General features: G+C 36.8%; 1 protein-coding gene across 1 annotated transcript in view; it reads right to left on the bottom strand.

Annotated features, from left to right (window-relative positions):
- Positions 1-15,847, bottom strand: part of ATP10A (ATPase phospholipid transporting 10A (putative)) — a 297,816-nt gene that overhangs the window by 45,368 nt on the left and 236,601 nt on the right. Inside the window, exons 6-9 of the mRNA XM_044669292.1 lie at positions 13,399-13,532; positions 11,844-12,096; positions 4,724-4,941; positions 2,819-3,013 (exon numbers count right to left, since the gene is read on the bottom strand). Of these exons, the coding sequence (XP_044525227.1) occupies positions 2,819-3,013; positions 4,724-4,941; positions 11,844-12,096; positions 13,399-13,532 (800 nt within the window). The remainder of the gene's footprint in view (positions 1-2,818; positions 3,014-4,723; positions 4,942-11,843; positions 12,097-13,398; positions 13,533-15,847) is intronic.

The following is a 15,847-nucleotide window of genomic DNA, read 5'->3' as shown; positions in this document are numbered from 1 at the left end:
AGCCAACTTCAAGAAAGTATCTCTGACTAGAAGCAGTGAAACATTTTGTAGTACAAATCACTCAGTTGCTTCTGAATGTCCCTTTCCTTATCCAGTTTGTAAAGATGATTATCAATTTGCCAAAATAGACACACTTTCAGATAATTGATCACCTCCAGCCCCAATAAGCTTTAAGTTAATTTGTTTCTCTTTTCTTCTGAGTGATTTTTAGGGTATTTTTGAATTTTTAATCATCTCTGCTTTAATATGTCCTTTACATACTGTATATTATTTTCAAATAGAATAAGATATTATGGATTTTCCCATTTTAAAGAATTTAGTCATGAGATTCACAGAATCATAGTATTTGAGACCTAAAAACACTCATTTTTAATTTTTGCTTTTGTACTCCTCCCCATCCCTGTTCCTCTACACCAACCCCTACCCCAGTGCCTATACTTAAATATTTGTTGTATATAATTATATCAAATCCAACTCTCATTTACAAATATTTAAGTCTTTGGTGTTAGATGCTAGTAATACTAGGCAAAAGTGAAAATTCCTGTTCTGAAAAGATCTACATTATTCTAGAGGGAACATCATGTACATTTATCTATATAAATCAGATATAAGGTTGACTTTTTTAAGGGTTGAGGGAGAATTCTAGTATCTAAGGGGATTAGGAAAGGCTTCTTGTATAAAATGGTGAATCTTGAAGGAAAATAGGGATTCTATAGACCAGAAATGATTTTTTTTCCAGGATGGAAAAAAGTTTACTAGCAAAGGTGAGACTAGAATGTAGGTCTCTTGACTCCTAGCCTAGCTCTCTTTCCATTACATCAGGCTAAATCTTTAATATTAATACAAACTCAAAGTCAAATGGAAAAATTCTTAGTTACCCTCCACCTAGAAAAAAATTCAATTGCAAATCAGGTTTTAGAAACCTAAAGGTAAAATTTAGCCCCAGAATAGAAAAAAAGAAAACGAGAGGAGAAACAGGTGTTTCCACCTCCCTGTATCATCCCAGGCCTTATTTTCCAACCATGTACCCCTGAATGTCAGAAATGAAATCTTGTCTGTGTTAATTCCTACTAGGTATTTGCTGTAGTCAGCTGCTATGACAACCAGAGGAGCTCTGGGGTAAGCTTTGATTTCTCTGGCTTCCAATTTATAACTGCTATTCCAAATTACCCACAAAGGGCATACAAGACCAAACGAAAAGGGAGAAAAGCATTCCCCACCCCCCCATCTTGCACTGACAATTATAAAACTGACTTGTAGTTTGTATGAACTTTTTATCGGTGGTAGGTCCCATTAAGTCCCTACTATCTGTCTGAAATTTGCTACCTGCCCCTTCCCTCCTGGTTTGTTCCATATTACTTAGATTCTGACCACTGGGTGCTTCCTTAGACTCCATGGCTGCTTATTCACTGGCTTGGTCCTAGAACACTGGCCAAAGCTACTTATTTAAATCTTACTTTTTGCTCATTCCTTCTGGTTTGCCTATAGCAACTGTATTCAGCTGTAATAGTCTTCCTTTACAGCATTTTGTATTCAACTATCCATTCATTCGACAATCAGTTATTTTACAGATAAACAGATGGATTGCCAGCTGAATCTGAGTTTTATTCCTCTCTTGCTCTGCCTTTCATTAACCCATTGAATTTAGCCCTGACAACCAACAATTAAAATTGAAATATGTGAATACTGGGAGAAAAAACACAGAAATTGAGTTTTCTTTCTAATTTAAAGTGTAATAGTTCATTATATATAGTATAATAAAAATATAATAGTATAAAGTATAACACATGCATATATCTTGCAGTGAGTATTTTTTCTGACAGCGAGGTGATGCAATGAATAGAGGATTAGATCTGAGTCTGGAAGTCAGGTTCAAATCTGACCTTAGACACTAATGTGTGAACCTAGACAAGTCATGTTACCTCTGCCTGACCCAGTTTCATCATCTCAAAAATATAGGTTCTAATAATGGCACATTCTTCCAGGAACTGGGGATAGAACACTGAGTCTTGAATCAGGAAGTAGCTTGCTATTCAGTTATTTCATTCATATCCAACTTGTCATAATCCCATTTGGTAAAGAAACTAAAGTGGTTTGCCATTTTCATCTCCAGTTCATTTTACAAATAAGGGAACTGAGGCCAGCAGCGTTAAGTGATTTGTCTAGAGTCACACAGCTAGTGAGATTTGAATTCAACTATGGCTTCTTGGCACTTATTAGCTGTGTATTCCTATTCAAATCATTTAACCTCTATTTATTTTGGTTTCCTCATATACAAAATGGGGATAGATAATAATAGCACCTACCTCTCTCTCAGGGTTGTTGTGAGGATAAAATGAAATAATAATTGTAAAGTGCTTAGCACAATGGCCAGAATATATGAAACATAGTAAATGTTAGCTAATATTAGCTATTATGTTTATAAAGTGCTTTGCAAACTCATTTCAAGGTTTGAGAGTTAAAGTTAAGGTAACGGGAGGGGATGCCCATGGGGCCTGATGAAACAAGTCACAGAATAGAAATGGGACGGAATCCTAGTGGGCTGCCAGAAGGGAGGAAGAAGAGGATGTCAGGGAGTCCTAGAAGATGTGTGGGAAGTGATGGGAGGACAGGGGTGGAGCAGAACTGGGAGAACGAGGGATATGAGGACAACAACAACTATATAAAAGCAAGTTATTATTCATCATTGCTGAGAATTGCACTACCAAAAAAAAAATAGATCATCACTACTTTTAACCCATCATGCCACTTAAGACTTTGTAAGACTGTGGCAAAAATGCAGGAGCCCTGATGTTATAATGATTGAGATGGGACTTACCTTGTGTCTCGGCTGATTGGGAGCCGTCACTACAACTGTATTGCAGATGGTCAGGGCTATAAAGAAGTCAAATATGTCAGCAAGTTCTGGGGTGAGATGGGTTAATGACTTTTCCTCATTTCTCATGATCTCCAGACACCTGGCACATTCATTTACCTTTTCAAATAGCTTTGGATCAGGGGTAATATCCTTTTCCTAGAAATAAAAGGTATAACGTATGATGATTCTGGCTCCTAGTGGAATTTCAATGGCATGGTTATTATTATCACTTTTATTTTGTTTAAGTCCTCTGAAGCATTAACATTATTTACACATTGCTTCAAAGGGCAAAGAAGACACGTGATGAATTTAAGGAGGTTGCTACAGGTTACAAGTGATCCACCCATTACATGGTGGTAAACTCCTGGAGGGGAGGGACTATCTTTTGCAGCTTCTTATATCCCTGGAGCTTAAAAAAGGGCCTGGGGCATGTAGTAGGTGCTTAATAAATGTTTATTGTATTGTATTATCTCCTCAGGAAGTAGTTAAGAAAGAACAGGCAGAACTGGAAGGATCTTGGCCAATCATGGAGGAAAACAGAGAAACAGAAGATAAGTGACATACAGAGGAATAGAAAGAGCTCCAGAATAATGGATAAATACTGAGAAATCTAGATAAGAATGAGAAGACTTGGAGGGAACTGCAATCCATATTGATGGAGGAAGTGCTTACATCTACAACAGCATGTATCCATCCATCAAAGCATTAAAGATATATATATATACATATATATATATATATATTTATTTATTTATTTATTTATTTTACACAAGCTCTAAGCAGACCCTAATAACAATAATTAAGAGACCTCAAAGATCTTAGAACAAATACAATAGTTTGCATCCTGCATTATCTCCCAAAAGCCACAAAGAGGCAATAAACATTTTGGCCTTTCTGAATGTATTCTTCTTCTTTTTTTTTTTTAAACCCTTGTACTTTGGTGTATTGTCTCATAGGTGGAAGATTGGTAAGGGTGGGCAATGAGGGTCAAGTGACTTGCCCAGGGTCACACAGCTGGGAAGTGGCTGAGGCCGGGTTTGAACCTAGGACCTCCTGTCTCTAGGCCTGACTCTCACTCCACTGAGCTACCCAGCTGCCCCCCTGAATGTATTCTTGACAAGAGTTACAGTGTCAGCTACATGGAAAACAGAAGCTTTTGACCACACTTATGGAAAACAGTAACTTCTCCATCGTTTAAAGGAAGAAGAATAACTTGGAGAATTTCTGGGTAAGAGCAGATTCTCCTGGAATGTTCTTCCTGACAGTTCTCAGACTGGAACATTTCAGGAATGGAAAAGTAGTTTTGAGAGTTGACCCTTCTTCTGGAAATACCCCCATTCATGGTGGTCTATGGGTATTTTGGCAGCTGGCAAAGCCATGTTTATTTGGTTTGATGCTTACCTTTTTTTTTTCCTCCTGGTCAGAATTTTTGTTTATTTATACCTGTCAAACCCCATTTGACTTACTTATTTCATTTGGCTTTCGGAGTTTCCTAACAAAGTGAATCTGTCTAGGTGGCTTTTATAAGAACTCATTTTTAAGACCCTGGAACCAGTATCTAGACATCATAGCAAAGGGGTATGCAATCATTCAGCTTTTTGGGGAAAAAAATGGGCAATGCAGGGGGTGTGGTTAGAGGAAACAAAAATAATAATGAGGTTATTTCTGTGTGTAAAGTGGAGGAAAACATTTTTTTCCTTAAAACTAAAAATGGAGAAAAAAAAGACACCACGAAAAAGCCCATTGTCCTTCTGTTTCACCTCCCCAGAAGCATATAATATACCTTGCTTCATTTTGAAATAACTGCTGCTTGAGTAAGAGCTAAAAATGGCCAAAGCCCCCTTCCCCCTCTTTGTCATGACTAACCATTGGACTGCTGAAAGCAGTATGTTTGGATAGAATGCTGGCTCTCTTCGCTTCAGCTCGACTGCCTGTCCGTCTATGGGATTTGGTGCTCTGGGTTCTATGTACAACTTTGACACTTTGGTGACTACCGATGCTGCCCCGCTGGGACAATGTCCCTCCCTTAGGAGCAGCTTCATCCTCTTCAGAGTCAGCTTCCTGATACATGGCTATTCGCCGAGCTGTTGGGAAAGGACACAGCAAAATATTAGGTAGAATGTGTAGAGGAGACACAATAGGAAGCTTGGCTTAGTCTAGGATTCCCAGGGACTTAAATACAAAGGCATGGCACCATTGTGGCACAGTCACTCTTCTGTTGCATTCTCTACAAAATCACACTAAATGATAAATTTAGGCAAAAATTAGAAGCACCACTCAGACTAATGATGCTTCTTCATTTATGAAGTTATTCTGAGTCAGTTCATAAATCAGAAATCATTCATTTCCTTCAGTCTATCTGTGGACGAGCTGCCTCAAATATAGCTATTGTCTGTCACCGGATGACATTCTTCTTTTTTCTCTAGGTTGCACTCCAGACTTCCTCTACCAATCCCCAGTTCTTCATCCTAAAGCTACTCCAAACTGAGAGTTCACACATTGGAAGTACCCACCATCCCTTCTGAGTAGATGGTTCCTCCAGAAATTCCATTTAAGATGGCGTCCCAGGTTAGTCATATCTCATTCCTCTCTAGGCTATATTCCAGATTTTCTATACCATGCCTCCCAAGAAGGTGTTTTAGTCTCTTCCCACTACCCCACTCTCTTTCCTTTCAACTTTTTGTAATGTTATCTTCTCCTATTAGAACATAATCTTCCCGAAGGCAAGGATTTTCTTTTTTTCTACTTATATTTGTATTCTCAGAATTTTAGCACAGAGCCTCATACATAGTAACCACTTAATAAATGCTTTTTGTTGTTGTTGATGAGGTCAATTTTTTCACATGAACTACTGCAATGGCTTCAGAATTTGTCTTCCTCAGTCCCTCTTATCCAGTTTTGTTGGACCCGGCAAAGCTGATACTCTATTGACAGTATTTAGGAACCCTGGGTCACTTTCAAGCCACACAATCAGGTACACTAATGGAAATATAATTGCAGAGTTCGTGTGAAGTTACCCTCCATCCTCTAGCCATCACTGATGAATTTCCTAGAAAAGAACATTTCTAGTAAATGTAATTTTTTTCAGAGCGATATATAGGATCTGTGGAGGTTCTCAGTAGTTGAAATGTATTGAAAGCTTGGAAAATGAAAAATGTGATTGTAAGAGGAGAGTAGGGTCTACTCTCTACTATGATTTCAACAGTGTAGAGAACTTGCAATAAAGGGACTCCATCTACCAATGAATACTGGCAAACATTCTACAATTTGTAATATCAGACCAAGGATTCTTAACCTGTCTTTGGGGAGATCTTAGAGAAACTGTGAATCTTTAATTGGAATTTAGGATTTCCTTCCATTTTGAATGCAGGCAACAAATCATTCTAAGAAGAGGTTCATAAAACTGCCAAAGGAGTCCATGACACACAAAAAAGTTAAGAACCCATGTCTTAGAGAGTTTGGAGCACAAGTTAAGTGATTTGTCCATTCGGTATGTGTACAAAGCTGGTTTGAACTTAAGCATTCCAGACCCCTAGACCATGTGTCAGTAACTCTCTACCATATGATATTGCTTCTCTAAAAGATCAAATAGAACCTACTAATGATCTTTATAATATGAAATTAGTTTATCTAGTGGATTTGCTAGCATATTCTGCAGCTCCATGCAGAGGGAATAAGAACAAATAGATTTGTAGAGAAGAAGGAGAGACTTTTACCAAAAAATATAAAAGAAATATGCAAGAAAATGCATCTGGTTATCAAAGAAAAATGGAGAATCTTGAAATTCCTTTCACATCAATAATTCTAAATATGGCAGTCAGATACTAGCTGGTAATGACTATGAAGATTATAAAAATTCAGTTCATTAACTATCCTGAAGATACGGTTTCATACAATATATTCATTAACCAAAATGTCATATTAAAACTTTATGTCATAAATGCAATTCATCTATTCTACTCTACTAGCATTAAATCTTAATTGTGGACCTAGAACTAGGATTACAAAGAAAACAGATAAGAAACAGTCCTTTTCTTCAAAAAGCTTAACATTCTGAAGGGAAATAACGCATACACAGATAAGTAAATATAATGTACAGGACATGAGAAATAGGGACTGGATTTTTATTTCATTGATATAGAGAATGTCCAGGTGAAGAAGTTCCTTCCACCAATATTGGTTGGAACCTTCTCTACGACTTTGAGTCTTAAAGAGTGCACTAGAGTAGTGATGTCAAATTAAAAACAAACAATCATGGGGAACCACTAATCTATATATCTATCTCTTGGAGTTGCTTACTTTCTTAGTTTTTCAAATGAATTGTAGGTTTTATTAACTATTTCCCCATTACATTTTAATGTGGTCTGGATTGCCTTGGGGGATGTTGGAGGCCCCCACATATTTGATATCTCTGAACTAAAGTACTGAAAACTTTCCTAGGGTCATACTAACAGTATGTGTCAGAGGCAAGGCTTAAATTCAGGTCTTCCTGACTCCAAGGCTGCTTTGATATCCACTGTGCCAAGTCACCTGGCAAATATCAAGTTTATACAAAGTAAATTCCAGAGCTGAGAGGGAACTAACAGCTTGTGGGGAGGAATAGGGAGGGTGAATCAAAAAAGATCTCCTAGAGGAGCCAACAGGAGCTTTGTGGGCCTTCTGTGATGTAAAATACAATTGGTCCCTCCCTCCTGGATACTTTCTCCTCCAGATTTTTAGGACACCACTCTGTTGTAGTTTATTTGTTGAACAAGTCCTTTTTTTTCCTTGGCAGGTTCCTCATCTGTGCTCCCTTCTTTATGCATAGATGTACTGTGTGGCTCTACCAGGGCTTCTGATCTCTCTACACTCTTTCCATGACTGCATCATCTCCCTAGATTCAAGTATTATCATCATGCAGATCATTTTCAAATGTCTATATTCAGGACTCTCTGCTCTTGAGCTCCAGTCTCCAACAGCCTGCTTAATGTATACCAGCTTGACAACTACACCCTGGCAGCCACACCTGGATGTTGATTATAATCTTATTTTTTTTAATCTCTTACTTTCTTAGTAACAACTCTACAATAGAAAGGCAAGAACTAGGTAAATAGAATAAAGTGACCTGTCCAGTGTCATAGAGCTAGGAAGTATCTGAAGCCAAATTTGAACTCAGATTTTCCTGACTTCAGCCTGGTGCTATATCCACCATGCCACTCTGGTGTCCCCTATAGAAATTAAACTTAACTTATCCACAACATAATTCATTATCTTTCACCTTAAATATGTTCCTTCTCATAACTATTCTCATTCCCATTTATATTCAGAGAACCATTATTCTGTTGGTCTTATTTCTTAAATTTAAAGCCATCCCTAACTCTTTATTCTCTCTCATCCTCCATATCCAATCAGGAACCAAGTCCTGTTGATTCCATTTCCTTATATCTTATGTACATCCTCTTGTTGTTCGGTCCTTCAGACATGTCTGAGCCTTTGTGACCCTATGGAGCATCATATTCCAGGCCTTTCTATCCTCCACTATCTCCCAAAGTCTATCCAAGCTCATGATATATTCCTTACTTTTTCTTATTACCTCATGTTTGAACTATGGCAATAACTTCCTTAATTTGTCTACATATATCCAGTCTCCCCCCTTTCAATTTGTATCTCTAAATACCTGCCATTAATATTTATAGTCATAATTAATATGACTAAAATGTCAATCCTCTGCTCAAGGAAGTTCTTTGGTTCCCCAGTATCTTTAGTACAAAATATTGACTCCTGTCAATTAAAGACGTTCCCAATTTGGCTTTTCTCTATATTTTTATCATGATAATAATTACTCTTTTCTCATTAATGTTCTATTTGAGTCAAAACACCCTATTTGTGTTTCTCTAGAAGACATTATGGCACCTCTGTGCCTCTGCAAACCCTACCAACCTTCCCCACTCCCCCATGCCTGGAATGCTGTCCTCATATCTACCACTTGGTACCTTTACCTCCCCTTCAAGGTCATCTCCCACAGGAGATCTTCTCTGATCTCCAAAGACAGTCATACCTTCAATCTTGCTATCATCCACAAATTTACCACATCTAAGTTCAAGAATTCTGAAATCTCTTATCTGACCATAACCTATTGACTTTCCACTTCTCTCTCTTGACCTTCCATTATAAAACCTTACTCCTTGACCCTTCAGTTCTCTTCCTGACCATCTCCCTTGTACTAAGCTACTCTTTCCTCTTTTCCCCATCTTGAACTTTAGGTGAATCAATTCAACTCAATACTATCCTTTCCTCTTGAATTCCTACCAGCCCCCTTATCATATTGCTAATTATGCCCTGCCAAGTCTCAGTCTTAGATCATTCACATCATTTGTCACTTTTTGCTTCTAAACACATGCTGCCAAAGGAAGGTAGGAAAAAAAATCACACAATTGTTCTGACTGGGTCAGCTACAGTTTTAAGTTCTACAATATTAAATGAGCTGTTACTGCTTATTGGTATTTCTTTTATACCTTCCTCATCAACTCACTATAATACCTTACGCAATGACTCTCCAAACCTTTTCATCCCTCCTTAAAACTCTCATGGCTCCCTTTGCCCCACCTTCTCAGCTGAGAACCTTGTCTCATATTTTGCAGAAAAAATTGAAGTCATTTGCTATGAGCTTCCTCTTCTTCCCTCTTCCTCATCTCCTATCATTCAGATTTCTTCTGCCACTTTCTCTTACTCTATATCTCTGTCTTACATGATGAAATGACCTTACTCTTTACTATGAATGTTATTTTTATTAAATAAACAAATAAGTGATGGTTGATTGGAATTAATTAAATATTACTTATTCAAGCAATCCTATTCTATTCCATTTCTTCTACAGATTGTTCTCTCTCACTCACATGCTTTCAATTATTTTCAACCCCTCCCTGTCTTCTGTTTCATTCCCTACTGCCCACAAGCATGCCAATGTCTCTTCCATCCAAAAAAAGATATTAGTATCTTTCTCTCCTGCTATCCTAAATTTCTTTGGCCTTTTGTAGCTAAATTCCTTGAAAAGACCACAGTAGATAGATGTCTCTACCTTTTCTACTTTCACTCTTTTTTTATCTCTTTTAATTAGGCTCCTAACATCATTTTACCCAATCTGCTCTTTCCAAAGTTATCAACGATCTCTCTGATTGCCAAATTAAATAACCTTTTCTCAAACCTTATTTACTTTCACCTCTCTGCAGGCTTTGGCAATGCTGATTATCCTTTCCTCTTTAATACTTACCTCTCTCTAGGTTTTTGGGACACTGTTCTCTCCTGATTCTTAACTTCTATCTAGCTGATCACTTGTTCTCTGTCTCTTGTTGGATCTTCATCCAGATCATGCTATCTAACAATAATTCTCCTTCAGGATTCTTTTCTAGGCCTTGTTCTTTTCTCCCTCTATACTACTTTGCTTTTAGTAATGTCATCAACTCCCAAAGATGAAATTACCATCTCTATGTTGATGATTCTCAAATCTACCTACCCTGTCCAGTTACTCTGCTGAACTCCAATCTTATATTTCTAACTGTCTTTCAGACATCTACAACTCAATGTCTTGTAGAAATCTTAAACACAGTATATTCAAAGTAGAACTCATTATCTTTCCCTTTAAACCATGCTTAATTTATACACACTCATACATACTATTAAGTAGGCAATTTGCTACTCTTTGGGGATATAAAAATAGGGCGTGTAAACTCTTGGAGGGCAGGGACTGTTTTCATTTTGGTTTGGTATCCCCAGTAACTAGCACATATTAGGTGTTTCACAAATGTTTTTTGAATGAATATTAGCAGCTCGTTGAAAGGCAACTTGCCTTGTGCTAGATACTACTGTCTTGTCACTAGATCAATTATCTCAGTATGCTGATATGAAAGGAAAAATGACTTTCTTTTATCCTCCTTGCAAAGCCAGTCTTTCATGGAGAGCAAAGTGGGTATTCATCCCATGTCAAGTAGAAATTTCCTAAGTACTTCTTCCCATTTCTTCCCTAATCAGTAATTCTAAAAAAGGCTCCATCATGAAAAACAGTGTCTTTGGATGCAGCCTTTTGATTCCCTTTGAAGTCATTCATACTCTCATTTAGTGCCCTCTTTAGTTAGAAGACTTTCATTTCACTTGTAGGGATTAGCAAGATTTCTTAGGAGAATTTGATTTTTTTCAAATCACAGAAGATACATCATTTGGCCACATAAAACCTGACATTTGAAATGGATTTTTCCAGTTAAATCTTTCCCAAGAGCAACTCTCAATCGAGATCAATATGCTTTATCCCTGTCTGTGTTCATTTGAGTTTTAACAAGATGATTTCTTTGATGTCTTTCATACTGTTATAGGAAGGAAAAAATCATCCTGTCTGGAGGTACAAATGGTTGTTGATGAAGATGGTTAACTCTTTAGAAGTGCTGATTGTTCCTTCCCCAAATTTGCATGAGCTGCTATATAGCATATAACACTATAATTCTTATAACATATTCTCCTTGCAAGGTGAGACATTTTGAGTTCTTTCTGGGGCTCAAAAAGCTTCTTACCAAAACTTCTACCTGTTCAAATGATTCTATTCCATCCCATCTCCTCTAACAGAATGTTCTTTGTAATCTCTGATCTTTCAATAATTTTTGTTCTTGTGATCAGGTCCAAAAGAGAGAGAAGAAAGTGTTGGGAGGCAGAGTCTACTTAAATGAATCATGAAAACCAAAGTCCACGATTTGTAAGTCATGAACAATGTCACCACAATCATGGCGGGGGGTGGGGGTGGGAATCACACAGTTATATTCTGGGCTTTCTAGATTAGGGAGTTGTTCAAAATTCAACTCTCTTAACACATGTCATCCTTAATTATGAGTCAAAAACTATTTAAGATTGTGGTTTACATTTGATTTTAGGCTTTACAATTGGCTCCCTGTTGGGCATCACCTTGAACATTAAGGCAAAAATAAAACACAATGATTAAACAATGTGGCAAACCATAACTCACCATTAGCATCATGAGAATATTCTATGCCGGAAACGGTGCATCTTCGGAAAACCATCTTGTTTTCAGTGAGAGTGCCTGTTTTATCTGAGAAAATGTACTGTATTTGCCCCAAATCTTCTGTGATATTCAGGGCTCGACATTGTAATTTAGAGTCTGTTTCTTCATCATATAGTTCTTTATCTTGGTGAATAAAAAACACTTGGCATATTTTGACAATTTCAATAGAAACGTATAAGGAAATTGGGATTAGAACCTAAAAGAGAGAAACAGCATACATGAATGAGTTGGAAAGACTAGACGCAGGATGTTGAATTGATCTAATCTATTCAACTTTACAAAACACTAAAACCATAAATAAGTATGGACTATACTGTACCTTCAAGAGTTTAAATAAGTTGGCTTAGAGTCAATATTGAAAAGTTATTAGAATATTGACAAAGGGTTTACTGTAATAAACTAGGAAAGCCTATGATGCAACTGCAGAGCGGAAATCCATTATTATATCTGGAAGTGTGATAATCATGGCTTGGATAGAAGCAAGCATTTTCGAATAATAAGTTGGACTTGAGAAAAGCTAGGAAAGGAAAGAAAGAGAGGGGAAAAAACACAAGGTACAGTCAGAGTTCTGCATAAGCAAAAGAAATCTTGCATTAAAATGTCATTCGAACCCCCAAGTTTTACATACATTCACAGCAGTAGGTAAATTGTTCTAGTCACAGAAAAATGCAATTAATGAAGCCACATCTTACAGAAAAAGCAATCTTTTCAGTTGTTGGTTTTGTGTACCAGTTAAATGATGGGCAGGTTTTATGATTGCTACGGTGTGTAGGAATAAAGTAACTTTTCAGGAGCATATTTTCAGCAGCAGCTTGTTAATTTAAAAAACAAGCACCATGAAATTCTTCTTTCATAGTTATTGATATAGGAATGTTTCAAAATCCAGGTGAAATAGATTTGCTTGGTAACTCAAATTTGTAGACAGAACAACCACAGTGCCACTAGTAATGAGCGATGATACAATTTGCATTTGTTTAAAAAAAAAAGACTAATTTGAGATGTTAAATATGGTTGTTTGCTGGTATTCAAGACATATAATTAAGAGGTAATAATTCTGTTTCCCTCCTGTGAGGATCTAATGAGGTATTTTCTATTCAAGGTCCCACAAGCTATTTGCAATGCAAGAAGCCCTCATTTTTCCTATCATGCTGGGGGGCTCCCTATTTTCTTTTTTTGACATACCATACTTTCTGCTTAGAGGACCCGAATAATTCTTGTGAGTGTAGGCAAGAAGATACAGGCAACAGAAAAATCAAGGTATGAGGATTTTCAGAGAAGCAATAAGAAAACTTTTGACTTCAAGATAACCCATGAGTAGATTACAAAAGAAAATTTCTATAAATTGACATACGAATTTTGAGACAAATGTGCTTTTTGATGGTTCTCATTTAATAAAACTACAGGAGGCCTTTGGGAAAATCTCAGATCAATGACTGAGTTCTATTTCAAAAAATAAGATAATTATTGTTCTTAAGACTGTTGTTCTTAAGACTGTTACCTGAAGAACTATTATCATTGTCAAAAATAAATATACTGCAGCTAGAACTGGAGACAAATAGCTGCCATCTGATTCAGGGACATCAAATAACGGTTTCTTCCTCTCTCCATATTGCCACACCCACAGTCCATGACCTGAAACATGGTGTGAAGAAGAAATGTCAGTCAACTACCTGAAGCCGTAGTTTGGGAGGAAATGAAAATGTACTGTTTAGAAAGCAATCAGCCGACTTACATTTAAATCAAATCAGAATGACTTGGTTTTGTTATATCATATATTGGCATTTTGTGCTTGTTTTGTTATAAGAGGAAGGATAAAAATATATGATTTTCAATGGGAGTTGAGATTAAATTGCTGGAAGCATTAGTACCCACCCTCCCCCTATCCACCCATTGTTGGTACTTAAATTGCTAAAGAAAACATGAATTATGAGACTTGCCAATTTACAATGTTAAGTTCCTAGAAGGAAGTGTCACATTGATACATTTCAGCACGTCCTACTTTTAGGGTAAATAATAGCTACTAAATAAAAGAAGCCACGGAGGCTATTTTGAGACACTTACTCTGTCTGCCCAGCCATTGGGATTCTCACTTGCTAAGTCCCTCTGGAGAAGCTAATGCCGTTTGGAGGCACAGCCAATGGCTCTAAACACACAGCCTTAAGTCTGAATACAGATATACCTGAGAGCCATCGCTGCAAGTGAAGGGAGATCTCTTTCTATAAGGTAGTTCTGTATACCACTGAAGCCACTTCTGTGATTCCTAGTATTGGTACTACTTAGAATGATTCATCCCAGTGCTCTAATCCAAAGATTCACATCCAAAGAAAGTGGGAGTTAGGATGACTCAGGCAGCCTTAAATATAACTCATCATTGACTACCAGACAATAAATATTTTTTTTGGCCATGAGAAGAACTTTTGGAGAAGCAAGTAATGGATAGAGAGTCACCCTTGAAGCCAGGAGGAAGATCTGGATTTAAGTTCCACCATTTACACACTGATTATACTGGCTGTGTAATCCCAAGCAAGTTATTTACCTCTCAATACTTTAGGCAACTCTCAAAGATTATAAATAGCATAGGAGATGCTGACTTGATTTAGTAAAGAGGTGTTTTGTTTTGTTTTTTTTTAATTAAGGATTTCTCAGGCCTAGAGATGGGAGGTCCTAGGTTCAAATCTGGCCTCAGACACTTCCCAGCTGTGTGACCCTGGGCAAATAACTTGACCCCCATTGCCTCCCTTACCACTCTTCCACCTAGGAGCCAATATACAGTATTGACTCCAAGATGGAAGATAAGGGTTTAAACAAAATTAAAAAGTAAAAATAAAAATAAAAAATATATAAATTACGGAGTTCTACAAATCACCAGTTTGATCTGTATCACTATCTTTAAGAAGTTGTAAAAAAAAAATCAAGGTTGAAATACAAATTCACATGAATTCTAAATCAAAATCTGTCCTGAATACACAAAATTTAAAAATAGACATAGAGTTCCAAAATGTCAAAATTTCTATTATCAACACCCCAGGCCACAACCTGAAAAATAATATTATCATTAAGGGCAAATTTGTTTGATAAACATGAAAGGCAAAGTGAAAAAAAAGAAAAAAACCTACCACTTTAAAATCACATTTAGATGCAAAACACAGTATTCTAATTTTAAAATGAGGGATCATATTGGTATCTGCAGACAGTTTATTTTATTTTATTTTATTTTTAAACCTTTACCTCCTGTCTTAGTATCAATTTTAAGACATAAGAGCGATAAGGGCCAGGCAATCAGGGTTAAGTGAATTGTCCAGGATCACTTAATTTAGAACAAGTCCTCCTGATTCTAGCCAGGAGTTCTATCCATTTGCTACCTACTTGCCCCAATCTTCAGTCAATTTAAAATATTTTATAAAAATTGTACTTTTGAATCATCAGCATTTCTATACATTTCCAACACACTAGAGCAGCAAGAAGTAGAAAGAGAAACACCATTCAAAATCACCCTAGACAATATAAAATACCTAGGAATATACCTACCAAAACAAACACAGCAATTATATGAAAACAACTACAAAACACTTTCCAAACAAATAAAACTGGATCTAAACAATTGGAAAGCCATTGATTGCTCATGGGTAGGACGAGCTAACATAATAAAAATGACAATTCTACCCAAATTACTTTACCTATTTAGTGCCATACCTATCAAGCTACCAAAAAACTTCTTTACTGAATTAGAAAAAACTATAACAAATTTCATCTGGAAGAACAAAAGATCAAGAATATCAAGGGAAATAATGAAAAAAAATGTGAAGGAAGGGGGCCTAGCAGTACCAGATATTACACTATACTATAAAGCAGCAGTCATCAAAACAATATGGTACTGGCTAAGAGATAGAGAGGAGGATCAATAGAATAGACTGGGGATAAATGACATCAGCAAGACAGTGTATGAT

This window comes from Gracilinanus agilis, chromosome 3 (assembly GCF_016433145.1).
Source record: "Gracilinanus agilis isolate LMUSP501 chromosome 3, AgileGrace, whole genome shotgun sequence".
NCBI classification, from domain to species: Eukaryota; Metazoa; Chordata; class Mammalia; order Didelphimorphia; family Didelphidae; genus Gracilinanus; species Gracilinanus agilis.
This window is presented reverse-complemented; position numbering and strand designations above follow the sequence as displayed.